The sequence below is a fragment of the Anomalospiza imberbis genome, chromosome 15, assembly GCF_031753505.1.
Source record: "Anomalospiza imberbis isolate Cuckoo-Finch-1a 21T00152 chromosome 15, ASM3175350v1, whole genome shotgun sequence".
Lineage (NCBI taxonomy): Eukaryota > Metazoa > Chordata > Aves > Passeriformes > Viduidae > Anomalospiza > Anomalospiza imberbis.
In genome coordinates this window covers 10,841,205-10,868,467 of record NC_089695.1, presented here as the reverse complement: position 1 = coordinate 10,868,467, position 27,263 = coordinate 10,841,205, and the positions used below count along the sequence as shown (strand labels likewise).

The 27,263-nt window shown below is 43.8% G+C and overlaps 1 protein-coding gene across 2 annotated transcripts; it reads left to right on the top strand.

Moving 5' to 3' along the window:
- Positions 1 to 6,809: 6,809 nt before the first annotated feature.
- NME5 (NME/NM23 family member 5) lies at positions 6,810 to 15,081 on the top strand. Of its 2 annotated transcripts, XM_068205847.1 has the most exons (5): positions 7,295 to 7,543; positions 9,332 to 9,537; positions 9,905 to 10,005; positions 10,989 to 11,107; positions 13,410 to 15,081. In XM_068205847.1, exons 1-5 carry the CDS (start codon positions 7,307 to 7,309, stop codon positions 13,479 to 13,481), a joined length of 735 nt encoding a protein of 244 aa, XP_068061948.1. In that variant the 5' UTR covers positions 7,295 to 7,306; the 3' UTR covers positions 13,482 to 15,081. The 2 variants fall into 2 exon arrangements, with proteins under 2 accessions (XP_068061949.1, XP_068061948.1); XM_068205848.1 differs by lacking the exon at positions 9,332 to 9,537 and having other exon boundaries at positions 6,810 to 7,543; positions 9,843 to 10,005.
- Positions 15,082 to 27,263: the final 12,182 nt, after the last annotated feature.

Here is a 27,263-nt window from a genome sequence, read left to right as displayed (position 1 = left end):
TCTTTATGAGAATATATTTTTATATTGTTTTCTTGTATTGAACTTTTAATAGAATGTTAGAAGCAAATAATTTTTTATAATATATCATAATTTATACCATGTCAGAGGAGCTTACCCCACATCCAGCAAGGGGGCTTCTTGTGATTTTTCAAGCAGCTTTGGCTTAGATTTTAAACCTCTCTGGTCTGTACCGAAAATATGTGGTTTGTGATTACAGCCATCTGTCTGTCAGCTAAGTGCATTCCCTTACCCTGTGCTGATAGCCTGCCTAGTGGGAAAATACCACACCTTTGTTTAAGTCACAGGGAGCCAAGGCCACGCTGAGGCTTGCATGGCTGAAGTGGTGAATGCCACTGCCCTGGTTCCCTGTCCACCTTCTTTTTGCAGCCTTTTGTGCATGCAGCTGTGGCAGGTGACTGCAGAAATGCATCTCTGCTGAGGTTACAAGTTTACAGACCAGAACCTGAGAGTAAAATGAATTTGCAGCACTTTGCATGGGTCTGTCAGGCTCAGCGAATGGACATAACCTAAATGCTCTGGACTATATATTTATAGCTTCATTTTCTTGCAAGACTCACTGGCCATAACATCTGCTTTGTATTTCATCAAGTCTTGCCAAGAACGTGAATGTCATCTCATTAGGACTTGTACATACATTTCCCTTTCCTTTCTCTTCTCTTTTTATTTCTCCAGTTCTATTTTTTGCTTTGCTGAACCTGTCCCATCCTTCCCTACCACTGGCACTTTGTCAAGTGTTTTCCTGTTTCTGACTAACAGTGCTTTCTTTAAAGCTGTGCTCCTTTCCAACTGCCCATTTCTCCTGGTCAGGTCCCTCTCAATCTCCCACCCTGGCAATTCCAAGCAGCAGGCCCCAGCTGGCAGGGCTCTCTGTGATTCCCAGTTCCCCATGTTGATGGCTGTTTGATTAAACCTTTTGTGTCCCATATCCAAGAGCAGGATAACCATGTGGCTGTAGACTGTCTAAGCAGCCTGGTTTGAGAACTGTGGCTGGCCCAACTAACAAAGTCATTCTTTACACATCTAGACATCAAGGACTGAGAAATTTGAGAATATGGGTTGTTGTGATTATTTTTTGTCCCACCAGGCCCCATCATGCCACAGGTAATTTTAAAGAATTCCTCTGGGCTGTGACTTGGGTTTTGGTCTTGCTTTTCACTCCCCACTCAAAGCCTGTGGTTAATCAAAGAAAAGTACACAGGTACCTTCTTGGGAGGTAATTCTCCCTATATTTACACATTTACTGCTGAGAAAAAAAAAACTATCATTGCTTGCCATTTTTTAATCTTGTAATTGCTATGTTTACTCATGGTGTTGACTGAAATTCCACTGAATTTTACTTGCATATAGGCCTTCTGATCTTGGGTCTAACTCTGCTGTTCTATCAAATTTGCAGTTTATGCCAAGCCCTGCCCTTGCTGTCTGTTCATTTGAGTGTCCCATACTGATATTTATTACCTCCTCCTTTTTCTTGGTCATCCTCCATTTCCTTATTATTTCCCTTCTGTTGATTTTTGTATCTTCTAAAAAAGAAAAAAAAAAAAAGAAAAACAACGTCATCCAGCGCCTTAAAACTTGCTGTAATTTCTCTATTTTCCACATTCTATGCCTGTCTTGTCTAAGTTGATTGTAAGCATCTCAAGTCACAGACTGCCTGCTCTATACCAAATACTACATTATAGGAAATGTCTGAGTTAGTCCTTATGCACAGCATAAGTAAATACATTTTATTAATAATAATAACAACTATACAATTGATCCCATATATTTTAATGATGGGACTGAATGTAATGGCTCAAAATAAGTATGGCAAAAAATGATTCTTTATGCTACATGGAATTAAGATGAATAGAAGATGTCTTTAAGTAGGCATTGACAATATATCTTAAAAAAGCCTTATTGCCTCTTTTAATTTGTTAGATAAAAGATTTTTATTGGTTTATTCATACATTCATTTCTTCATTGTGGTAGGATCACAGCAACTACTTATCTCTGAGCTTGGTGGCCTCAGGGATAATCCAAGCAAGCATTACGTTAAACATTGTGTAGAACAATGAAGCAGCAAACACATGCAAGCGTTTCTGCTCTAAAGTTTAGGTGAAAGCCTGCTATCTAGATGCAGTATTTACATAGAATGTCTGTATATAGATGAGGAGGAAATAAATTGTCAGCCCCAACCTCTACAGGTGTTCAACAGGAGCTCATCCTGAGCAATCGGGTGGGATAAAGCAGGAAGGTGTTTGTCTGCAAGGGCAGTTGTGGAATTCAGTTGCAGGGCTGTCAGGAAACAGGAGATGTCTTCACAGAGTGAAACAAAAGGTACATTGGGATGTTGAGCTTTGAGCTTGGAGGGAAGGGAGGAGAGTCAAGGACAGTGCTCACCAATGCTCCTGCAGAAAAGTGAAAGAAACACAAGGGAAGAAGGGACTGACAAGCCAAGATGAAACACTGACTGGAGAAGTGAAAATGAGAAAAACTGCAAAAACTAAGCTGAGACATGAGCTAGATATGCTAAGTGTGACTAAAACAAGAGATTGGTTTAAGATGGACAGAGAAATTTTCAGATAAAAGGAAGCAAAACCAAGTTTGAAGGGGATTTAGGGTAGATCCCAACAAGAGACAGAGATGTGACTGGAAGAATCTGTGAGGTGACAAGAGGCACTTATATCAAAGGCGCTTTTTTTTTTTATGGTCAAAGAGACAAACAAATCTCTGTGGGTGCTAGGAATCAGAGCAGACTGAATGACTAAAGCTGTGAACAAATGAAGAAGTGAGTGTTGGGAAGATCAGGAAATGAAATGGGGTGAAGTTATCAGGGCAAGTGATGGAGTTACAGAAGACATGTTGATAAGCTTTTTGTTACTGCCACTTTAGAGACTTGTAGACAGAGGAAGCATGAAGAGAATATTTTATCACTTTTATCTTTACAGAAAATGGTGAGATAACAAGTAGAGGAAAACAGACAGGAAGGCTTGACAAGGGTTAAGCAGCAGCCATGAAAACCTCACTGGGATTACAAGCATTCAGATGAGCTGCAGAAGGAGAATTGTTTAGTTTGAGAAGGCAGAAATGGAGGAGAGAGCAGGCATGTGGGAGAGGAAGTTGCCTTGATCACAGGATTTCCGTCACTCTGCACACTGCAAGAGCATGCATGGGTGGAGCAGGCAGTGAAGGTAAGCTGGTGCTGTGGGTAGGTATGACAGTTCATCATGAAAAGAAAAAAAGGAAAGAGAGCCCATGGTGGATGAAAGTTTTATGTCTGGTAAGTGTATAGTTAGAACATTGCTACTGGAGCAAACACATTTTTCTCTACTTAACGTCAAAATGCAAACAAAGCTAAAAGATGTGCAAGCTTCATTTTTAATCAGTTTTACTAGATGGTATTACTTCTATTACTTCTTTAGCTTTTCTTCACTTATTTTCATAATTCTGTTTTTCTTTCCTTTTTAACAGTCTGCAAGACGTTTTTGCACTTTCTTGCGCTATCAGAGGACAAAGCTCTGAAATAATATTTTTCTTTAAAATGTTACTTATCTGGTGTTGCTGGGATGTAAATGCACCTGCAGGCACAATCTTTTGGTGGTATATTCCATGCCAGCTAAAAATAAGTGAGACAACTAAGGCTTGTTAAACCGCTTAACAGATAAGATACAGCAGCCAGGCTATGCCCTGAGAAGTGTTCAGAACCACAGTGGTTCATTGCATTGTAATTAAAATTTTCCTTTTTTGTTTTGTTTCTTTTCCTGAAAGCACATCTCTGGCCTACAGAAGTTACAGAAGATGCTTCAGAGCAGCCTTTTAGTTATCAGAAATATTATTTCAAGCTCTGTAAAGACAATAAACATGATGATATTAACACATTATTTTAAGGTCAGGTTTATGCAATCCAAGGCTTTAGAAGAAACCTTTGAGATTCTACTACTGTTGAACGGCTTTGTTAGGGAGCACATAATGTTATTTTCTCTTAACGTATGGGGCCACTTTAAATTTGTGCTTCTGCATTATTAGACCATCGTGGGAAGTGCAGCAGGAGGAAACCCGGGTAATTGGCTGCAGCTCCAGATGCAGCCGCTCGCTCATTGGAGAGAGGAGGATTCTCCCCGTACTAAAATTAGACCATCTCCGCCCTCCAGAAATGCTTCTGGAAACAGCGAGCGGGAGGAATTGTGACACAGCCCGAGGAGCCCTGGTGGGCAGGGAGCTGTGCAGGGCCCTGCTCCCAAACTGCAGCCTCGGGCTGCGCTGGAAGGCGCTTTGGGTGGCTGGAAAAAAAGTGCACACAGTAAAGAAACTGCGAGAGATTCACGTTAACACTGAAACACGGATATTAAATTCAACATTACTTATGTAATAATAATTCTGAAGTGTTCATGCAGGCAGAGGAAGCCTTTGAACTGCTAAATTTAAGCAAGGGCTGTCAGACTTGTGCTCATTGACTTTGAAAATATATGACTTCCTGAATTAACTCTGAACTAAACTAAAAAAACTGGTGGACTCTTTCTATCAGCATTTCTTAAAAAAATAAAACATGTTTATCCATTATCTCTGTGAAGTTGCAGTGTTTACAATGCCTTCAAATGAAATATTGGATAAGGTTAAAGAAACAAATGCCACGTACCCGTGTTGGTGAAGGAAAGCCTGTATCTGAATTTGTCTTGTGCACTTGGGGCCCTTATTTTTTAAGGTTATGAATAACAATGTCAGTCTTTGGTTTTTAAATATATTTCAAGTTGGTTGCAAGGAAATACCTGCATATTTTTATTTCTTGTTTCTATATTTATATTATTCACATTACTCATGAAAAAGATTAAGGCAAAATGGGTTTTTCTTACACTAAAACCAGCTTCTGCTGTAAGTTTGCTATTTCCTCACCTAACCAGGGCACATAGGTGTCAGCACCTCTGTCTCCAAATCCTAGGGGATTTTTTGTCTTTTTTCCTTTGCCTCTACTTTCAGTCTGATACCATTAAAATTTAAAGCCTGCACACCTGTGTTTTCTCTCTGTCCCTTTGTCTGTGTCACCTCAAGGGTTTTTTTAGTGCGATGTCCAGTTTTGGCTGAACTCAGCCGCGAGCCGCAGGTGTTCCAGCACCTCGGATCCCAGAGCTGTATGAGAACACGGCGAGGAGAGCGGGGAGCAGGGCGAGTAGAGCGGGGAGCAGGGCGAGGAGAGCGGGGAGCAGGGCGGCGGAGCCAGCGCCGGCGTTATCGGGGCCGTTCACCGGCCCACGCCCCGATAGCGCGGGGCCAGCTGGCCCGGCTCCATGCGGGAGCGCCGGTAAACAAGGACGGGAGGTGACACCGGGGCACCCCCGCCTCGGCTGCCCGGCCACTATGGGTCATGTTGGCTGGGCAGTGGCTGCTGGACAGCCAATTCCTGCCAGAGAGCCGGAGAAATAGGGGACGTGTAGGGAGAAAACGCATTGGCAGCACGGGGGTAAAATTTGGGGAAAAACCCCCGAGAATGCGGCTCCCCAGCTCTGCTTAATGCCCAGCTCATGACGGTTTAATGCACAACACGGTGAAGGTTTCCTGTTCCTAAGCGTGAAGAGGCACGGGTGGCCGCTGTAATCGCCTCGCAGTGCTGAGAAGCACCATTAGAGAGCTGTGCTCCGGGGCAGCGCTCCGGCTGTGCCGGGAGCTCCCGCCGCGCCGCCGCTGCTCAGGCGCGTCCACAGGAAACCTCCCCACAAACACTGATAAATGACCTGGAAACGCCTGCTGTCTTTTCCTTTATTTTTTTTTTTCCCCCGCCAATTTATTAATCGCGCTACGTCGGTTCGTGAGCGTTTGCTGTGAGCGTGTGGCTCCCTCAGCAGTTGTGAGCGTGAGGTGAAACCGACATAAGGCTTTTATTGTCAGGGAGGAATGAGATTCTTGAGGAGCCCCGGAGATGACGCCACTCCGCCCTTTACTCCCGCACCACACTCGGAGCCCATGCCGGGGCAGGCGCGGTCCCCCGTTGTGTGCGCGGAGCCCGCGGCGGTCCCGGACCGTAAGGCCCGCTCCCCAAGGCCCGCTCCTCCTCCGCCGCCATCACCGCGCCGCTCCCGGCCGCCATCTTCGTCCCGCCCCGCCGAGGCCCGCGGGCGCCATCTTGTGCCCGGGGCCGGCCCCGCCATCGCCCGGCAACGGCGGCGGGTCCGGCGGAGTCCCGGAGGCCGGCATAGCAAAGCCTGGCCGGCCCCAAGGCAGGTGGATTTGGGGGGTTACAAGCAGACTTTGCAGCAGGGAGCAGGTTTTTGCAGCCAGGCAGGGTCTGCGTGTCTGGGTCTGGTCCAGGGCGGATGGAGAGAGCCAGGGCTGGGAGCGTGCGGACACGGCGTGCAGCGGCGAGGGAAGGGCTGCGGGTGCCATCGTGTGCCGTTCTCTGAGGCTCCGTCAGGATCCCCCGCAGCATCCTGCGCTCGCAATTCTCTCTGAAAGGTTAAGAGAGCTGAGGGTGTTTAGCCTGGAGAAGAGAAGGTTCCATGGACACCTTCCCAGTGCCTAAAGGGGCTCCAAAAGAGATGGAGAGGGACTTGAGACAAGGGCAGGGAGAGGCAGGAAAAAGGGGAATGGCTTCGCACTGACAAAGGGCAGGGTTAGATGGGACGCTGTGGGAAGCAGTTCTTGGCTGTGAGGGTGGTGAGGCCCTGGCACAAGCTGTCCAGTGAGGCTGTGGCTGCTGCGTCCCTGGAAGTGTTCAAGGCCAGGTTGGATGGGGCTTGGAGCAGCCTGGGATAGTGGAAGGTGGCCCTGGCCACTGCAGGGTGGACATGGTCTTTAGGGTCCCTCCCGACCCAAACCATTCCGTGATGAAAAGGTTACAAATGGACACAGGTCTGTCAGAAACGCCCTCACTGGTTCCACCACTCACAACACAATTCTGTTCTCTCAGCTTGCCAGTGCATCTGCTCAGTCAGGAAACTGGCACGTTTTCTGGAGCCCATAAATACAGGAATTAAATAACCATTGAGAAATTACCCTGAGACTTACGGTGGACCAGCTCCAAGTCATTAGTCCCACCCACAGTCCTCGTTTGAGGATACAGATTTGGGGTTTGAAGGAGCCCATGGTGGATGGAGGGTGTGGGAGCACAGGGAGCCCACATCAGAATGGGTGATAATGCCTCTCTCTCCTCATTCATTGTCCAACTTAGTGAATAACAGCATTAAATTTTGGCCTTATTTTCCACAAAATGCCACCACATTGAAAATGGGAATGTAAACTACAGAGTGCAAACAAGTGTAAAGAACATCTCATTGATTTTGTGAGGTGGGTGTGACCCTCTCTGTTCCTGGGGTACATGGTGAGTGTCACCGTAGGTGACTGTGCAGTAGACAAATTCCAAATGTCATCTACTGGTGTCATTGCAGTTCGAAAGGGGCAAGTGAATTCCAGTTTAGAAGCCAGGATGGAGGTCTTAATGCCTGAACCTCAGATTTATGTGGAAAGAACTCTGGCTATCATCAAACCAGATGTCATTGGTAAAGAAGAAGAAATAGAGGATCTCATTCTCCGATCAGGATTCCAAATCATTCAGGTAATAGGCTGTGCTCCAGAGAAAGTACTACTAGTAGTAGTAGAAAAGAATATTTTCCAGTCAGGAAAATATTTAACTTCTAGCAATCAAGCCAGTAACTAAAAGCTTGTGTGTCCAAAAATTGATTCATGTTCTTCATGCCATTAAACTTTGCTGCCAGATTCTGTAAGGAGATGCTTTTTGGTGCATGGGATGGAACAGAGCAGACTATTTCCTGACCACAGGAAAACACAGATTTTATTAATAAACTCAGATTTAGCAAATGTATGGAGCAGATGTGTGAACTTTCCAAGGCAACTCTTTGAAGAGTGTGTCATTCAGATATCACAAGATTTTGTGCGGTGTGCAAGTGGATATTACAGAATTAATTGAATTCGATAGCTGGCCAGTTGCAGCCTAATTAATTTTTTGTTTCCATTGTTTTTACAGTAAATAGATGATGAGTATTGAAATGAGCGGATGGATATTGAAAATCCTCGGCCGGGCGGCCGCTGGGGGGCGCTGCGCCCTCGCGCCTGTGGGCGGCGGAGGCCCCTCCCCCTCCTGCCCTGCAATGTCTTGTCTTGTTTTGTTTCGTTCACTTCCTCCCTAACCTTTCTGGTTGTTTTATTTATTTGTATTTATTATTTGTATTAATTTACTTATGGATCTCTTGGAGCGACTCCAGAAGCGGTCATGAGGATGCTCCCTGGGCTGGAGCCCCCCTGCTCCGGAGGCAGGCTGGGAGAGCTGCACTTGTTCACCTGTGGAAGAAAAGGCACCAGGGAGACCCGAGAGCCCCTTCCAGTGCCTGAAGGGGCTCCAGAGAACTGGAGAGGGACTTTGGACAAGGCCTGGAGTGGCGGGACAAGGGAGAATGGTTTCCTACTGCCAGAGGGCAGGCTTAGATGGGATTTTGGGAAGAAAGTCTTCACCATGAGGGTGGTGAGGCCCTGGCGCAGGCTGCCTAGAGCAGCTGTGGCAGCCCCATCCCTGGAAGTGTTCAAGGCCAGGTTTGGGGTTTGAGCAACCTAGTCTAGTGGAAGGTGTTCCAGTCTGTGGTAGGGGGTTAGAAACATGATGATTTTTAAGACACCTTTCAATGTGAACCATTCCATGTTTCTGTTGATTCAATACGTATCAGAAGATGAGGCAAAATAGATTATTTATTTATTTAATTGCAATATGTTAGTAGAGTCTTCTGATGTCTGCAGTGACTTTTGGGAGCAAAGTTATTAGGACTCTGAGTATATGGAACTCTCGTGTTATACAAGTTTGAGCTCGAAGAATGCACTTCAAAATTTTTTCTTGACTGTGGTTACTGATAACTTCCCAAAGTTGTCCTGATCCTGGCCACCTGCAGGCTAGGCAGCTATTGCGAGAGTCACAAAGCACTGAAGGAAAAATAGAACAATTGCGTAATTAACAGTGTGGGCTGGAGAGAAACTTGTTTAAAAGTAGAACATTATGCTGTAGCAGCTGAGTAATAAAATCCTGCCCTTGTAGTGCTCTTCACTTTTTCTGTACAGTGCTCTGTCATCTGGCAGTTAGAAATTGCTGTAGTTTGCCTGGGCTAAAATCACATCTTACTCAAATGGGCTGTTTCCTTAATTGGATAACTTTTGCTCTTTGTTACTCTCAATCTAGAAGAGGATCCTATCTGGGTGCATCAGAGGAATTTCAAAAGTTACTCTGTGTTCTGCACTTGAAGTTATGACTGCAGGAGAGGACTCTATCCTGCCTTTAATGCTCTAACCTGTTTCAATGCAGCAAGCAATTTTAATTTTTTTTGTTTTCTATGCTTTATAGAAACGGAAGCTCCAGTTAAGCCCAGAGCAATGTAGCAACTTCTACGCAGAACAATTTGGAAAAGTGTTTTTTCCTAATTTAACAGCCTATATGAGTTCTGGTCCTATAGTTGCTATGGTTCTTGCTAGAAATTGTGCAGTCTCATACTGGAAGGAATTGCTGGGACCATCCAACAGCCTAAGAGCTAGGATAACTCACCCTCACAGGTAACTCACTGAACTGGCCTCGGGCAAGTCAGTAGGACTTTGTCATTCTTTAAATTGAGACCAGAATTCCTATTTTGTTTGTTTGTTTGTTTGTTTGTTTGTACAGTACAGACACACGCTTCTTACCTCTTCAGTTTGTGCAACAGCTTTTCACCACTGTTTTTTAGTACACAAAGTTCACCTATTTCATGGGGAATGCTGAGTCTATGAACATAAAGTTTTATGTAGCTACTTCTTATGTTTAAAACAAAACAAGCCAATGTCTTGTTAATTAGTCCATATCTATTGCTTTTCTGTGCTCTCAGGCTGCAGAGACTTGGAAGGGATTTGCAGTTGCCCTCCAAGCAGTTATTTCCCTTGTTTTCAGCTTAAGAGCACTCTATGGGACTGATGAGCTGAGGAATGGGCTCCACGGCAGTCTCAGCATCTCCTCAGCAGAGAAGGAAATTCGATTCATCTTTCCAGAAGGTAAAATGGCACAGCAGTTGGTTCACTGCCAGTCCTGGGGAGAATGGAGTTCTTCCCTGTCCTGCCCTGACTCCAGATACAACTGATTTAGGAGAGGTTGGGTTTGTTTGCTTTATAGCTGACATTTTCCGCTATGAAAGGCTTACCAAAAATCTGTCTGAAGAGCCAGTGTATTTACAGAGATTGCTTACACTTTTCAAACTCTGCTCTGGGAGCTGGAGCAGTCAAAGCTGGTAAATGAGAAGAAATAGGAAGCTATTACTCTCCAGCAAGTGTTTCTGGCACAGTCAGCCTTGGTTGACTTGAGAAGACTGACTCTTTTCTTGGATTCAGGCTGAGTAATTACTATTCAAAAGCAGCTGGATGCTCACATGACAGTGCAATTCCAAAGTTAAGTGCCAGAGAAAAGGGTCTTAGAACCTGGAAAGGCTGCAAGAGCATCTCTGGTTTGTAATGTAGCAGGATTTGCTCTTTGACAGAAAGATGCAAGTGAAACTGCTAGAAAAAGGTGTCTACGGATACTTTTTGTCAGCTGTATCAGTGAGTTTAATAAAAGATGTTGCAGTTCCTTACAAATCTTGCCCATTGTATAAACCATGTCTCTTCTCACCCTGACAAACAGAGCAAGACTAAAGGTGAGATTTTAGGGTCTTCAGAAACTAACTGGAAGAAGAAAGTGCTAAACATGGAATATACTGTTTCTCTTCTGCCCCAAATGCATCTTCAAGGATTCAGGTTTTCCCCAGATGATCTGACTTCCTCCCTTTTCATAATAGACTATCATTAGTAAAATTACCTCAGGGACATAGTAAAGAAGTTTAGGGAGTTTCTTTGCAGTTTGTTGTGGGAGAAGCTATAAAACCCATGATGTATTATTAACTTACTAAGGAAAAGAGCAGCTCACACATAAACAAACTTTGAAAGAATGTTGGGTTTAATCACTCTAGAGACTGCTTTCTAACACCTGTGGTTCCTCCTTGCAGCAATCTTGGAGCCAGTTCCCACTGGACAAAGAGCTCGGGATTACCTGAACCTGTATGTGAAGCCCACGCTGCTGGCAGGGCTCACTGCCCTGTGCAAAGAGAAGCCAGCAGACCCCATGGTATGTGCAGTGTCCAGCACTGCTGGCAGCTCTGGCATGCTGTCACTTGCTGTTAGTAAAGTCCCTGTTTATAGCAGAGCTACTCTGTTAGTGGAGAGCTGTGCTGTTTTAGCTGTCAGCTGATGAGCTACTCTAACATTTGGTTTCAAGAAGTTGATTTGTTTGTTAGAGATGACACAAGGGTGTGTTTTAAGTGCCTAAACAAAATCAGTTTTCTTACCTGGAAAAACGTGGTTAATGTATCTTCTTAAAGTTCCAGTCATTCACACCAGTACTTCTTTAAGCACGCAGATAATTAATCTGTGCAAGTTGCTGGCAGTTGTGGATTTTACATCATTACTACATTTATAATCACCATTGCATTTTTCTAAAGGATACTTTTCAGAAAAAAAAAAAGCCTTAATAATCACTTGGGGTGTTCCTATGAACTGTGTGATATACATGAGGCCACATTTAATGTACTTTGATTGTTCCAGCTTTGTAACTTGTTTATCTGTACTTTATCTGTATGTCTAGCACTGTTACCATAGAAATCTAGAAAACAGAGATGAAGTCCATTCCTTTGCCCGAAGGCCAAACCAATTGTATCTATTTCTAACAAATGTATGTCTGGCCTGTGGTTTAGCACTCCAAATGATGGAGAATCTACAGTCTCCCCAGGCAGTCTGTTTCAGTGCTTAATTATACTTGTTAAAAGCTTTCACTAAAAGATAGCCTAAATCTCCTGGCTCCAATTTAAACCCCATTACCTTTTTTTTCCCTTTTACTATCCCAAAAGACATTGGAGACAATGTCTTTTTTTTTTTTTTTTTGCAGCAACCTATTGCATATTTGCATTTTCTTTCCCTTCAGTCTTCTCTTTACTATATTAAATACTGATTTTTTTTTTTGTTGCATGTCCCATCTTTCTAACTCATTGTTTTGGCTTCCAGTTAATCTGCATTCTTAGCACAATTTTCTAGTCAATTATGAGGTATCAGTAACTTCATCAAGACAATGCTTTCCTTCCTTGCTTGTAAGAGCTGTATGAAGCAGTGTCAGTAGCTTTGCTAAAAACATTGTTTGCTCCTTCTTTGTTGTTCATAATGTCAGAAGGAAAATAATGTTGATTTGATACTGCTTCAGAAATAGATATTGCATGTTGCTTTTCAGTTTGTTTTCTGCTAGGTGGCTTACAGGGAGACTGTTGGAATGATTTTTTTCCAGTGTCCTTTTCTTCTTTCCTCTCCTTTTGCAGATGGCTTCAGAAAGTGTCTCAGAAATACTTGCTGTCAGCACAGAGGTTGTCTCAGCCAGTTCCTTAAGTAATACAGGATACATTTATTTGGTTCACATGATTTGATTTGATTTTTTCTAAAGTAATTTTCTTAAGAGGTTTTGTGTTTTGGATATTTTGTTTGTTTGTTTTCCATTTCTGTCTTGGGTTCTTACTACTGTGCTCTTGTTGCTTTACCTGTCCTAGTGCTCTGCTTGGCTCTCCCTTTGCAAACCTTTTATACTTGGTAGTAAAAGCAGAGTGTTGCTTACCTTCCCTGTCTGCTGTTCTGTCAGCTCTTCACAGTGTGGTATGAAATTTGTTGTTCTCGGCATTCCAGAAACCAGTCGTCAACAGCCTTGTGAAGTAAATAAGGATGTGTTAAAAACTTGCTTTACAAGTGGAGAAATCGAGGCAAAAGTTTAATTTGCCTAAGGCCAGGCCCAGATTGGCACATGGAATTCGGACTTAAGGCATTCCTCCTCCCACATTCTCATTTAAGTACAAAATGCTGGAAAGCTTAAAATATTAATTTCAAAAAGTAACCATGTTGGGGTTTTAGGTTATAGGTTTTAGGTACTGCAGGGTGATATCAGTGCAGAAGGCTGGCACTCTTAATGAATGATTGCTGGATGAACTATCTCTAAGTGTTGTCAGCAGTAATATTTCATTAAGCAGTTTCATGCATGTTGTGCAGCAGCATTCCAAAACAGAACTGGCTGAATTATTGAAGTATGGCTCAAATGGTCTTATACTTTCACAAAGATAAACATTGCCAGGACAAGTTGTCTTCTAAAGGTCATTGTGCATTGTTCAAAAGCAGTATAAGCTGTGAAGATTTAACAGAACATTTTTAAAAAACAGGTCATCTGCATGTCCATTTCTTTCTGAAAGGGCTTAATTTTGCAACACAGTAGGAGAGTATCTGTAACAGAGGTTTCAAATAATGCTTTTATATATAATAATGCTTTTATAATATTCTCCTATGAACTTAATAGAAAGTAACAGAAGGCTGAAAATGTTTGGATTTTGTTTTTTTGTTCACAGATTTGGCTTGCTGACTGGCTAATTGAACACAATCCTAATAAACCTAAGCTACAATATCGCATCTCTCAGTAAGAGCGTCGACGGTGAGAGCTTGGTGGAAACCATCTCACACATTCCAAGTTACAGATGTGCATTGTCATTTTTGGTGTGTCCTTTCACTGTATAACCAATACTATCTAAAGTAAATGCATTTGTCATAATTGCTTGTGTCCTCATGGGATAAATAACCCTTCACTTAACCAGGATGTAGTGGTTCTAATACCTCCTCTACTGACAAAGTGAATGTAGAATTATACAATAACTTTATGTCATTGGGTGATTAGAAAAAGACAATGTTCTCAGTGGGTGTGACTTACTGCTGTTGTCCACATTTTTCTTAGTTTGGCTGCATGGGAGAGCAAAATCATTTACAGCAGTGTGGATTCCCAAATGAAATCCACCTGGTCTGTGCTTTGCGAAGCCAAGGGTTGTGTTTCAGCAATTTTTTAGCATAAATTCAGTTACGAAGGGAGGTACTTGGATATAATGTAGAAAACAATTACTGGAGGCATCTTAGCAACTTTGGAATTTTAATTGCTGATTACATCACCCAGCTAAGGTTGTCCTCGAAGATGGTTCACTTAAGTGTGATGTATTTTGTCAGAATGTAATTTGAAGGACTCATTTGAAGGTACATTCAATGCACCTTTCCCATCTTGGTGGCAAAAGGCTCAAGGACTATAAATAACAAGAAGATGCATTTTAGTCAAGGACTAAGGTTGTCTTCCAAAATTTGTTTGCAATAAAGGTGCTTAATTGGAACAGCTCACCTTAAGAGTGTTTTCTGTGTTCTCCTGCTCCTAAAGGTACACAAATTTCTGTTGTTTTCCTCAAACTTTCATGTGTTCTATTGAAGAATTTCACGGGAGTGCTCTTCCACATGCAATGGGTTAATCCCATGCTATTGCCTTTTATGAAGTAACTAAACTGTTTTTTGGGGATGTGGGGCATTTTAATTTTCTTCAAAGAGCTGTACTTATGCTGTTAACTTCAAGCTTTGTATCTTATGGTTTGACTGGCTGTAATGAAGAAAACAGCGTAATTTTCATAACTCTGAAATAAGAATATGCTTGACTAATACTAAACAAACAAGCAATTTCATCATTTGTTTCATGAAAAAACTTGCTTCCCCAATTAGAGTAATTATGAGAAACATAAGTCATTTTTCTGTAACACCAAACTTCGTTGACGTGAATTGTTTATCCTCTCAGTGGAACAAACCACTATTGCCAGCCCAGATAATAAACATTTAGAAACTGGTCCCTACAGTACCAAGACCTAAAAATCTTGGGACTGCCAAGATAAGGAAAAAAAAGAAAGCTCAAACCCTCAAATAATGAAGAACAAAAGTATGAGGTGGTTAGAAATACAGTAAACAGATCTGTTTAAAACCAGTTTATTTTGCCTATAATTATTTCCCCATATGTGGGGGTTGTGCTTTGTGGACGGTTGTGTACAGGACAGTTGTGCTTTGTGGTTTCCTGTCAGCCAAATAAATACATTTTCTAAAGATGCCTGAAACTAAAATCCAGTGAATTCACAAAGCATTCCCGTGTATTTTGTTAGTTACTATGACATTTGCCTGCTTATTTTGATGTGCTACTGTTTGACAATAAATATATCCTTGATGTTCCTGCTGGAGTTTTCAGTTTTGCTTTTGTGCCAGAGCTGTTTTGTGTTGGATGAGAATAGGTGGGTCCTTACCCAGGGGGTGGGAGAAAGGACAAAGGCAGCCGGTGTTGCAAATGTCACCTTTATCACCCACACAATATAGACTGTGTCATTCTGGTGCTCATCTATCATGGAATTATTCTCTAATGTTGGAGATAACACCTTCAAGTGCTGACTCGTGTTTGCTTCCATTTTCTTAAGAAAAAGGTGGAGAGAAGTTGCCTTTATCCTGTGGGTGCCATCCTGACTCCCTGCACATAAGACAAGTATTGATCCAGGAGATGTCACAGCTGAGATCCTGAGGAACCTGCGTTAATAAGTGGGATGTGGGCAGAGGGTCAGTCCCGGGAATGTGAAGTGGTTGAGCAGCCTGATCCCATGGGGGAGCTGTGACACCACAAGAGAGGCTGTGGGGGCATGTGCTGCTACATTTCTTATGAACTTTAGGTTTTTTATTTAGCCCAGAGTGGTACAGGCTTGGCCTGGGTTATAAATCCGTAGCACAGAAAATGTAGCTTTGGGAAAAAACACCCAGATTAACTGAAAGATGTGTTTCCATTTGATGTCAGCAAGGTGAGATATTCTCTGTGGGAACAACTGACCTGTCCTCTCCCTCTGTCAAGTCAAAATAATTACCTTGCCTCTTGAGTTCTATTGGGCATTTTTAACTTTGAGGGAGTTCATTTCAGTTTTACTGCCTGAGTGCTGGAATAGAGCTATGTCCATAAAATGAGCAGTTCAGTCTGTTTCCCATAATTCTGTTTTTTCAACAGAGTTCCTCCTGGAACTTGGCTTATCATGTGCTTGCTATCACCTGCACTGGAAGTTGTTCTTGGAGCTATACAGATTGAGCTAGTCTTGAGTATGTGATTGTTCAGCCTTCCTGTCTCACAAGGGATTTATTATCTTCAGGAACAGTTAAACTGCCAGGAACCTTGGACATACTTTAAAGATGGCAGAAGCCTCAATCAAAGGCAGTTTCCCATTGCCTGTATCTGTCAGAGCATTCCAGCGTGTCAAGCTTCAGAAATGAGTCACTGGCCAGAGCTTGTGGCTGTCATTCAGGAGATTTAAGATTGTTTCATGGAGATTTGCAAACCTCTGCTTTTCTCATGTAGGAAAAGAAGATTTGTGTTTATTCCTTCATTTAAGCTATTCATCCTGACCATCCTTTAAACAACAGTTGATGAGGGTCAGTGTTCTTTCATTCAATCAGAGTATTCAGATCAAGATGATTTGTGTTCTGCATAGTAAATGTTGGCTATTTTTGGTGGTACCCAACAACAGCTCATCCTCTGAAAATGTTGTGGTTCTTCAGTTTCCTTTAAAAAAACAAAATCAGAAGAGAATTTTTTTTTTTTTTGTTGGAAAGACTTTTTGCACATCATGAAAAGATCATCATTGCAACAACTTGCAATTGTTTTTGCAGTGCTATTTCCTTTTAGTAGCTTTGTCATTGGACTTCAGTCTTCTCTACTCAAAGCAAAGCTGTTTTGCTTTACTCAAGCCGAGTGTGGCAGTGTCACCAGCACCATCACAGCAAAGAGGTACTTCTGGTTCTGCTGTTAGTGAAACAGGAAAACCTGCTGCTTTAGGATGGTCCATCAAGAGCAGCTGCCTGCACCTGGAAACCACCCCTGGTGTGGATGAGCTCCTCCGGGTGTGGAGTGTGTCAGCAGCGTGACTGATGTGTGCAGTCTCCTTGGGGGGATGCCTGTCAAATCATTGTCATGCTGCCTCCTGCCAAGTGATCATGGGGACACTGCCAAAGCTCAGGGGAGAGCTTTTTGTTGGTCTTCTGAGCCAGAAATGAGGTATTGTTGTGAGACGGAGCAGTTGGTGGGAGAAGAAGGCAGTTTGCAGACAAGTGGGTGAATGATACTCTAATAATGGTAACACTGAAGGATTGAGAATTCACTCCAGTGCTTGTGAGTGTTTTAGGGCTGAGGGAGGCAATGCTGTCTCACAAAGATCTTCATGCAGTGCCTTGCTGGTTGTACTTCTACTTGTCTAGTGTGGCATCAAGTTTTGTCCCTTGAGAACCCCTGAGAACCCCATCTTGCTTAGCCGTGGTGTTATTCTGAAGGATGATTATTAAAAAAATAAAACCAAAACACACCTCTGGTACCATGTCTGCAACTTTGTTACCATCATGTTTAATTTCTTGAAAAGTCTTTTCACTTGGAATCAGAGTCAACCTGGATGGATCCTGTTTGGCCAGAGAGAAAAGGCAGTTGGGTGCAGTCTGTCAGCTGCAGACTGCCTGAGCGAGTAATCATGTGTGAACTCACCCGAAGTTCCAGGGAATTTTTATGTACAAGAACCTAATTTGACTCTAAATTCTCCTGGCTTTAGTAAACTACTCTACAAAACACCCATGCTTCTTTATCATCTCTTTATAATCAATGCTCTTTATAATCAAAGTTCTCATCTCCTTGCTAGGGGACAGTTGTGTTTTTGTCATGCTTCCAGAATCTGCACGGATTGTCAGGTTAGGAAATTCTGCTTTTTCAAAAGCAACATCTTATTGCTATGCTGGCTGGTGGTTCTTATCTCTCTTAGGTGTTGTAAAGTGTTTTCTTACTGGGTGGCATTCCTGGTGCCGTGTGAATGAGGCAGTGTTTTGTCCATGTTTAGTTTTGTGCCAGGCCTGGTCTCTCTGTGTGAGAAAATTCCCAGGAGTGTTTAACGGACGCGTGCGGACAAATCTCCTGCACGCCCCATAAAGCACTTTACTATGGGCCACTATAAAGCAGTCATTACAGAGCAGTGTTTAAACTTCTGAGATTAACACAGTCTCTCAATTGCACTTACTTATTTTTATAATGTGTAATTTAGCAACTGAACTGTGAAAAGTTATGGCATAGCAAGGTCTTCTTAAAAACAGTGGTTTCAACTGTGCTTTTAGGTGCCTTCGTTGTAAATCCAGAGCAATTCCATTCTGTTAGTTATAAGAAAGAGGAAAAATGGGATTGTTTCTAGGAGCTGCCTCAGATGGTGTATGTGCATCTGAAATGTATTTTCAAGTGTTGGCATGGCACATTTTCCACATTTATGGAAAGCAAAGAGCTTGAGCCTGATTTCTCAGGAGCCAGACTTGGACAATGCTGTTCCCTTCATGCAGAACACTTCGGCAGTTGCCATTTTGCTCAGGGAGTTGTGCAATGGTATTTTTGCCTGGATGAAGAAAGTTTGATCAAGCCTCTGTTTGAAAACCAGATGCTTTTTCTGTGGCCACCACATATCTAGATAGCCATGAGATCCTTCCCTGCTAGTTACCACTTCCAACTCAACTATCCCACGAGGCTATTTCAGAATACTTCTTTTCTTCCCAGCTCTTCCATGTAAATATACTGAATTTTCCAGCAAAGTTTTGACCGTGACTGTCTTTGTTTTGCAAAGTTCTCTTGTAAACAGGCTCTGTGGGGCTTCCCCACATAGCCCCATCAGTGCAACTGAATGGGAGCAACAAAGGCATAGGAAATGAAATGTCCATTCCTTTTCTTATTCATGTAAATCATAGTTTATCATACTGTTTATTAGCTTCATATAATCAGGATCTGTGATGGTTCTTAAGCCTTTTATTGCTTTTTTTTTCTCCTTTAATGAGCTGCAATAAAACATTGCCTTACCAGAGTGCTGACCCAGTGCTGAGGCACTCTCCAAACTTAGCATTATTATTGGTATTAATTAGTCATTACCCATCACGGCACAAAGCAGACATGATATATCTTAACCAGTTGTTCTGTCTCTCTGCAAAATGTTCCTTTTTAAGATTATTTGGGATTCCTGGAATGAACAATTTGAAGTCATCCATAAACATGGTTTTAATAATGATACCTGGTTTCTTTATAATGTCTCTCCTCAATGGATGGGCAATGATGTACAGTACACAGGTGTAAAGGTAAGGAATGGAGATGTGAAAAGACTCCTTGGGTCCTCCCTTGGAGCAGCAGGAGCATCTAGAATCACAGAATCATGGAAAATAGGAGCAAATGCATGAGCAGATGGTTACTGCATGTGCTTTGTGAAAGTGCCTACTTGGAGGTAGGAATGGGGAGTTTAACACCTGTGTTCTCAAGGTCTGCCAGTGGTTTGGTGCTTGGATCACTTGGCATCTGGCGTGTTGAATCATTTCTTTGGAGGCTTTTCTACCTGAATATGTGGAGGGGGTTTCTCTCTGTGGTATGAGGTTTTAATGAACATAGCTCTATAACTGTAGTAATGCTGTTGCAAGTCTGTTAATCACTTCTGGACTTCATAAAGCAGTCATCAAAAATTAGTGGTCAGTTTTCTTTCATCTCTGGGAGTGGAAACAAGCAGAGCTGGCAGAGCTGTGAAGTTGTGTATGGAATTAGAGGTTTGAGCACAACACCTAGGTGGGAGTAATTCTTCTCCAGGGCACAGATGAGTCTGTGCCTGGGAGGATCTGTGCTCCTCTGCCCCCGTTGTACCTCCATCTGTTTTCTTTTGTTTTCTGTTCTGTATTGTTGTCTACAGCCACCAAAGGTGATGATCCAAGGGGAAATCACACGGTATTTGCTGACACAGCTCTATTTGCTTAGAGCTGTGCAACAGAGCAGGTAGAGAAAAGGCCAGGTGATGACATGTGTGATCCTCTGCTCTGTCTTCCTCTGCTCCAACAACACAGAAATGAAATGTTTCCCTAAAGCAGGACATCCACCTTTCAGATACTCTGACTGATCTCCTCTTAGCTCAGAGGACTCAGGAGGATTGGCCTGGGCACAGAGAGCAAAGGCTCTGTGACAGACCACTAAAATTTGTAGCTATTTTTATTCTGCTCCAGCTGGTGGGTTTCTTTCTAGGTACAAACAGTTGATGTGACTTTCATCAGCTGACATGAGGGAAAAGGTGTAAGGTAAAGTATATTTTTAAGTTGAACTATTTTATGTGTGCTTTTAGAGATTTGCTGCAGAAGATGATGTTTGGTCATGTCCTTGGGTCCTATCATCTGGTATAATTCTACTGAGGTGAATTCTGACAGATTATATTAATTTGGGTATGACCTGAGATTGTAACATCCTGACAGTATAAACTGGCAGCTTTTGTTTTCATTCCCTTGTACTGACAAGAAATTGGATCTTTATTTATCTATCTATCCAGTTCCAATGAAAATTAATAGTTTCATTGTCACCTAGTATTAATTTACAGTTCTGCTACAGGTTTTCTTTTAAGGTTGAGAAAGTTTAAATGCAGAATAATTTTCACCATTTGTGTGTGCCAACCCCCCCCTGGATGTGAAATAGCTGTATTTGGTGCCAGGGGAGTTTTCAAAAAATACAGTATGTTTTATAAGTGCCCACATGTGCACAATTACAGTGTTTCTGCTCATGGAGGCTGTAGGGTTTCTACAGTGGTCTAGAGGTGACAAGTTGCTGATGAGAATTTGCTTCTTTTTTTATAGAAAAAATAATTTCTTCTAAAAGTTTTTTCTTCCCTTGGTCCATAGTGCCAGGGGAACATGTTGAGGCATGCCCTTTTCTGTTTGCTTTCAACAACAATGGGAATTCTTCAGTTAAGTATTAAAAAAATGGAAATTTCATTTCTTTTTGCCCCTCTCAAGTATATTTAGGTAACTGAAGCACATTCACACTTGGAGAGATGGGGCTGTTTTGCAAGGGAAAACCAAAACATTCCAGTGCAGCTAATATTGCAGCTCCTCTAGTGTCTTAAGTTCAGGCCACAGCAGGAGGTGCAGATATCCAAGGGGAATGCAGTAACTTTTTGGATCTTTTCTTTGGAAGAAATAAAAAGATGAGTCACAATTAACCCATTCAGCTAAGCTAGTAAGGCTCTGGGGGATGAGAGAAGAAATGGGACCTTCTTAGTTCTAATGGTTTGCTCTACAGAAAATAAACCTTTTCTCTTACATCCCTTCAGGTCCAATCAATACATTTGTCTTCATCACTGCAGGCAGCATAAATTTGCTTCTTTTCTTACAACCTTCTCTTATACATCCCTCCTTGAGATGTCCAAGCTTGATGTGATGATTGTGCTTTGATTATCTTGCTCTGGCAAACCAATGGGCTCCACTCTCCAGGAGAAAAGGGCTCTCCAGGGCAAGTGTCAGAATGTTGGCACAAAGTATTTTGTTCCTCTTACATGATTAATGCGGAAGGAGTGTTTTTAAGTAGTTTCTAATTTGTCACAGTGAGACTTGCAATGGAAAACATGCCATAGCAGAGGCAGCCAGGGCCATAAAGCACTGTTGTTGGGAAGTGAGGACTATTCTAACACAGGTGATGTCTCCAGGGGGTGTATTCCTCAAGGACTGGTGGGTGGATTAGCAGTCAAACCTTTGAGGAGCAGGGTGAAAGCCAATATGTCCATGGTGACAGGGGCACAGCTGGAATTAAGAAGGATGACTAGCACATCCAAACCTTTTTTAAAGGGTTTTGGCTGTTTTATCCCTAATTATCTTTTCTGGTTTCATTTATTTAGCGGTCTCGAGTGTTCATGTCTTTCAGGCAGCAGGGAAGTGGCTACCCTGGTCTCAGAAAATGAGGCTTTGTGTTTGGTCCCTCACAGAGGGAGCTGCACACTGGTGCTGTGGGTGAGCAGGGAATGTCCCCTTGCTCTCTGCCTGTCTCTGGCACTCGAGTGCTCATGGAGCTTATCTCAGCAGAGCTTTGCTGCTTTCTGCTTTCATTTTTCCAGCTTCTGGGCCTTGATGTCACCATGTGCCTTTGAAAAGAAATGGCTTGAAGTTGAAGGGGCCTGTGCAAAAAAGTCACCCATCCTTCAAAATGCAGGTCAGGGTTGTGTTTGTTCAAGGAGTAGCACCTGAAGGTCAAATCTGTTATTCCACGACTCCTTAGTTGATATGTTTTCCCAAAAGCCAGTAATCTCCAAGGAAGACATGTCCTGTCTGGGAAAATAAAGCAAGACATATAAATTGCTTTAATGGGGTGCTCTAGTACATTTATATCTTCTTAAAATGAAGCTAAACCACATGCATGAGATGATAGTTGAGTTTATTTTCACATGTGGATTTAATAACCTACCAAGATGTAGCTGCATATTTAGTGCCCAAAGTCATCTCCAGGAAAATAGTTCCCTGGGGTGAGGTCAGTGTCTGCTTACAGCCAAGGGAATGAGTTGCAGGGGTTTGTTAGTGGTTAGCTTGGTTAGGAGGCAGGATAGTTTATATGATACTGAACTAATCAGGATGATGTGGAAATTAATTTTGTCTTCTGCACAGGACAGAGAGAGTGGAAGTGCCCTGGAGACCATCTGGGTTTTAAAACTCTGAGGAGTTGGAAGGAGCTGACTGCCACTCTGTTCTCTTTGTAGCACTGTTTGTTACTCTTCCCAAATATTTATTGGATCATAGTTGTAATTAAATGCGTGCTGAAAATGTACAGAGCACTCTGCACTTAGTGTAACATGAAACCAGAAATCCTCTACACTGAAGCAGTACAGTGGCAGGTCTTGGCCACAACAGCCCCCTTTGGAATGGGAGATAATCCAAGAGACTTCCCTGTTGATATGGCACTTGCTAAGTTAAAGCACAGGAAATAGTGAATTTTGGCTCCATCCTGTTTGACCATTTACACTATCTCCTTATCAATGTACCTGGCCTGGTCCTGGGAGATTGGATGGTGTCTGGATGCAAGAGGTACAATTTAGTGCTCCCAACTGCTTGAAAGGCACTGGACAGTGATTTGTGAGCTCTCTGGTGATGGGTGAGATAAAGCTCTGCAGTGGGGATGTCCTCTGCCCTGCCTCCACCCTGGCCAGAGCTGGGCCAGGCTCCCCATGCACACCTTGGGGTTGGAGCTGAGTGCAGGCTGTGACCTGATCATTCCTGAATTCCAGATTCAAGTCTCATGGCTTGTAGTAGATAAGAGAAAAAAATCAATGTGCTGCAGTCAAAAGCATACAGAAGCTTCTCAGGGAATTCAAACAGCAGGTTGCTTGGTAAAACAGAGGCTGAGGCCTGAGATGACAGCACTCACACCCTGTGGGGGAAAGCCCATGGGACAAGCAAGAAATAGGAGAGTGAAGTAGTCCAGGCTGAGAAGCACAACTGTGTTTGCCCTGGGATAAATCTTATTAACTTAAGCACATCAAAGCATAAATATATTGTCTTACTCCTGGACTCAAGCTGGCTTGAGCAAAGCCATCCTGAGAATCTCTTCCCAGCGCTCCTGTCCAGGACTGGCTGGTGCTCCTGTGCCAGCAGAGATGTCCCCAGCAGCCACATCTGCAGCCTGCCCCTGACTGGAATTACCTGCTCTCCCGACACCTGTGGTGCAGCTGTAATGCTGGGAATGCTTGGCACCTCGGGAGGTATTTGGGACTGAGTTAATTTAATTATTCTCCTGCTCATTGGCTTCAAAATCCACTTAGGGAGGAGGTGCCTTGTCCCTATCACAACTGATGGCAGCTGGCCAGCAGAAGTCTGCCTGGCAGGAGTGGGAATGAAGAACTGGGCCAGAAGAGGTTTAGCTTCAAGGCACTGGGCAAAAGGGAGAGAAACAGAAATTACTGCCTTTAAAACTGCTGACTCTGCTCTTGATGGATGATCCCCTAGAAGTGTCAGGCCAGGAGCCACAGCTCTGAGAGTTAGAAAAGCCTGTGGAATTGAGAAGAAATGTACGAATAAGAAATATGTCCAGGCTTGATCTGAGTCAATAAAGAGAGTCCCACTGACATCACAATCCAACACTTCAGACCAGGTACCTCGTCAGAGCCCAGTTTGAGTGCTGGCAGCCAGGCCGCATGGGACAGGCAGTGCAGCCACGGTCCCAAGCAGAGCTTACAACCAGCAAACTCAGCCCATGCATGGCCTGAGTTTGAGCCCAAGTGAGGTAACCCTTGTGCCTCTCCCCACTGTTTTACAGTCTTTCTACTGACCTCGTCATTACCATCTTTTATGGCATCCCATGTGCTGTTGAAAGCATCAGAGGAGGAAATGAAGGGCCCTTTACTGTCCAGGCTCTGTGCTCACATGTCCCCTGACGAGCCATTCTCTCCTGGCCGTGCCCACAAGGGGCTTCAATTAATATTGCATGGGACACTGAAGAAAGAGTAGAGAGAGAAAGAAAAAGAATAGCTAAAATACTATTAGAGATGTCCATGTCTATTTCCCATCATGTCCTGCTGCTTGTACAGCTCTGCTATCCTGTTCTATGACAGATTTAGACTTAGTCTCTTTCATTTTCTGGCTCTGACTCATTCTGTCCCACATGATTGCAACCCATCTTTGCATCCTGACTGCATGTGGTGAACATTTCTTAGCTGTGGCCATCAGTCTCTTCTCCTTACTTCACTTAGAGTTACCACCAACTCCCTCTCCTTTCCTCTCTGTGTTTTGGACCCTCTGGGAGGAATGAGTGTGGGTCCTGATGCACACTTTAAAAGGGTCTTTTCTAATCTCCAGAAGTGTTTGGACCAGTTCCACTTTGTCTGGGAGAGCTCTTGTGTGAAGCTGTCCCAGCAGCCATCTCTACAGATAAATAATCGTTTAATTAGGGAGCACTACCTCATCCTTCTTGTTCATAAAATATGAGCCACTCTGTGTGCTTGGTAAAAGGGAAACGGGATAGGAGAGCAAAAGAGAAGGAAGGAAGGAAGAAAGGAATTAATTTTGAAAGTACATTGCAAATTACATTTTTCTGATTTTCTCTAATCCGTCAATCTTCTGTTATATGGCTCAGCTCCTTGGGGCTTGTTTGAAAAGGGGGAATTTAGTGCACTGTAAGCCAGCAGTGATTTGCAAAGTGGATTGTATCCTAGGAGAGAGCAGGGAACCAGAAAAAGAGGTGGGGGAGCTTGTGAATCCCCCTGCAGAGGTGTAAATACACTGTACATTACCAACTCTCTCCCAGCCACCCCTGGGGGCATTTTTGGAGGGGACCAACCTGCTCTGTGCCCACCTCTTGTACCATGAGGCCATACCAGAAATATGGACCAGCAAGTGGGCAAGAAATTGACACCCTGGCTCCCTGTACACCTCTTTCTCCTTGGAACCTTTGGAACCTTTCCCAGTAGAGCTGTGCCTGATCAGGACTCCTGGCTGGAAGTGCAGCATGAATTGCTACTGAATATGCAGCATTCCATGGGAAGCGTGGACTCTCCAGCCAGGGAAAGCAGATGCAGCTCATCCCGGCAGACAGTTATTGTCGGTGTCCTCCCCAGCGGAGAAATGTTTGGGAAACACTTGTAACTCTTTTTCTCAGGTGTTGCAAAGAGGATTTGTTTTGTAAATAGTGAAGCTGTTAATTGGCTTGACTTTATTAAGAGGGAGCCGAAAAGGTGTTAACAAGTTTTCGTTGCTCTGTGCTGGCAGTGAGCCAGCACCAGTCCCTCTGTAAGGGAAAGGTGGCAAAGGTGCTCTGAAAGTCCCTTTGCCCTCTGGAGAAGAAAAAAAAATTAGGCACCCCTTTAGCCAAAGGCTTGGGGTAACGTGTGAATTTTGTAGGAGGGATTTAACTTGAATCACCACACAGTTCAGCTCCAGGGCATTCACTCTCTGTCGGTAACATGGACTGGAGTGTCCCCAGGGCAGCACAGCTGGGAAGTCAGAGCTGGAAAAGAGCTTTAAAGGTTGTTTTCTCCCTCAGCTTCTCCCTAGGCACAGCTAGAGGGAAGCTCCTGCACACAACTGTGGGAAGCCCAGGAGTTCAGCAGCTTTGAAAATCATGCTGGTGGGGTTTAGGGATCTAACTTCAAGAATCTCACTTAAAAATATATTGTTGAAAGCTAGAGTTGAGGTTTCCAAGTCACTAAAGTCACTAATTGGTCACAAAAATCTTTCCTGTATACTCCAACAAGCCAGACACCCAAATCCTCCATCTTTCCCTGAAAATTCCTGCTGATAAATCCCACAGAAGGCATGGAATGGATGCTTTTTCATCCTCCTCTCTGGGACTGGCACTAGCAGCAGGTAACCAGGGGCTGATTCAGGCCCTTTAACTTTTTCCTGCTAAGGGTTGGCTTTGCAAGTGGAAAAGGACCTGTGACTTGTTTTTCAAGACTTTTTAAAGACTCGCTGGTTTCCCTGCACCAGATGCAGCGTGACCGGGAATCTACGCTGCATATGAAAAGGTCACTTACCCTGCTCAAGAGAGGAGATTCTAACACTTGTCAGCTTGAGTGATGGAGGCTCTGCATGGAGAGCCATAATATTCATGTCAGAGAATTGCCAAGCCCTTGCGGAAGTGTTGAAGATGGATGGCCTGGGGATACACTCCTGACACTTTAATACTGGGGGAGGATACAGCACAAACATCTCATACAGAATTATAATCCATGAAAGGGCACTGGGGGCATAATTTAAAGGTAATCCAGCAGGCATGGAGTTTAACAGCTGAAGGGAAGCAGGCTGGGGGAAAAGAGGGATGCTGGTGGGGCTTTGGGGGAGGGAACAGCTCCCAGCTGGTGTGGGACCAGGGCAGGAGGGAGCAGTGCCAGGCCAAAATCCATCCACCTCCAGACTGCTTTGCAAAATCATCTGCAGAACGTGCACTTTGTGTATTAATAAATTTGATTCTCTGCTTGCTGATGGTCACTGTGCAGCAGTGTGACCCGTTGAGGGGAGAGCCTGGGGCAGGTGCCTCAATCTCTGAGCAGAAGTGTCCCTGCCAGCCTGCTGGGAGGGGCTGCAGGGGCACACGGTGGCAATGATGGTGTGAATTCCCTGCCAGAGCCATCCCTGCACTCTCTTCTGGGAGGGGGAGCAAAGGAAACAGCACAGATCCAGCCCCTGTACCAGGTGACATCCTGAGCCCCCGCACAAGCACAGCCCCAGGCTGGCTCTGTGTGCTGGGCAGCCCTGGGGAGGTGCTGTCTGTCCCCATTGGTACAGGCTGGCACCTGCACCCCAAACTTCACCTTCCTGCGTGCACCGAAGGAGGTGACCCCAGCCAAGGCCACCTGAGTCATGTCCAGGCTCCTGCCCGAAGGGGAGTGAGGCTGTGCAGGCATTTCCACCTGCTGGGAAGGAGAAACCAGAAGAAAACTGGGGGTTGCTGTCCCTGGTGAGGGTGCTGGGATGGACACCTGGACAGCAGCACAGCATGGCCAAGAGGCAGCTGGTGAAACAGGGACAGGGATAGTCCTGGGTTAGATGGGAAGGGCTGGGAAAGCTTGTGGGCTTAGCCTGGGCTGTTATCATGG

Excerpts from the sequence above, each read along its gene's own strand:
- NME5 (XM_068205847.1), top strand. The coding sequence starts at position 7,307 with ATGGTGAGTGTCACCGTAGGTGACTGTGCAGTAGACAAATTCCAAATG. Across the intron at positions 9,538-9,904 it reads AGGATAACTCACCCTCACAG|CTTAAGAGCACTCTATGGGA; the intron begins GTAACTCACTGA and ends CCTTGTTTTCAG. Across the intron at positions 10,006-10,988 it reads TCGATTCATCTTTCCAGAAG|CAATCTTGGAGCCAGTTCCC; the intron begins GTAAAATGGCAC and ends TCCTCCTTGCAG.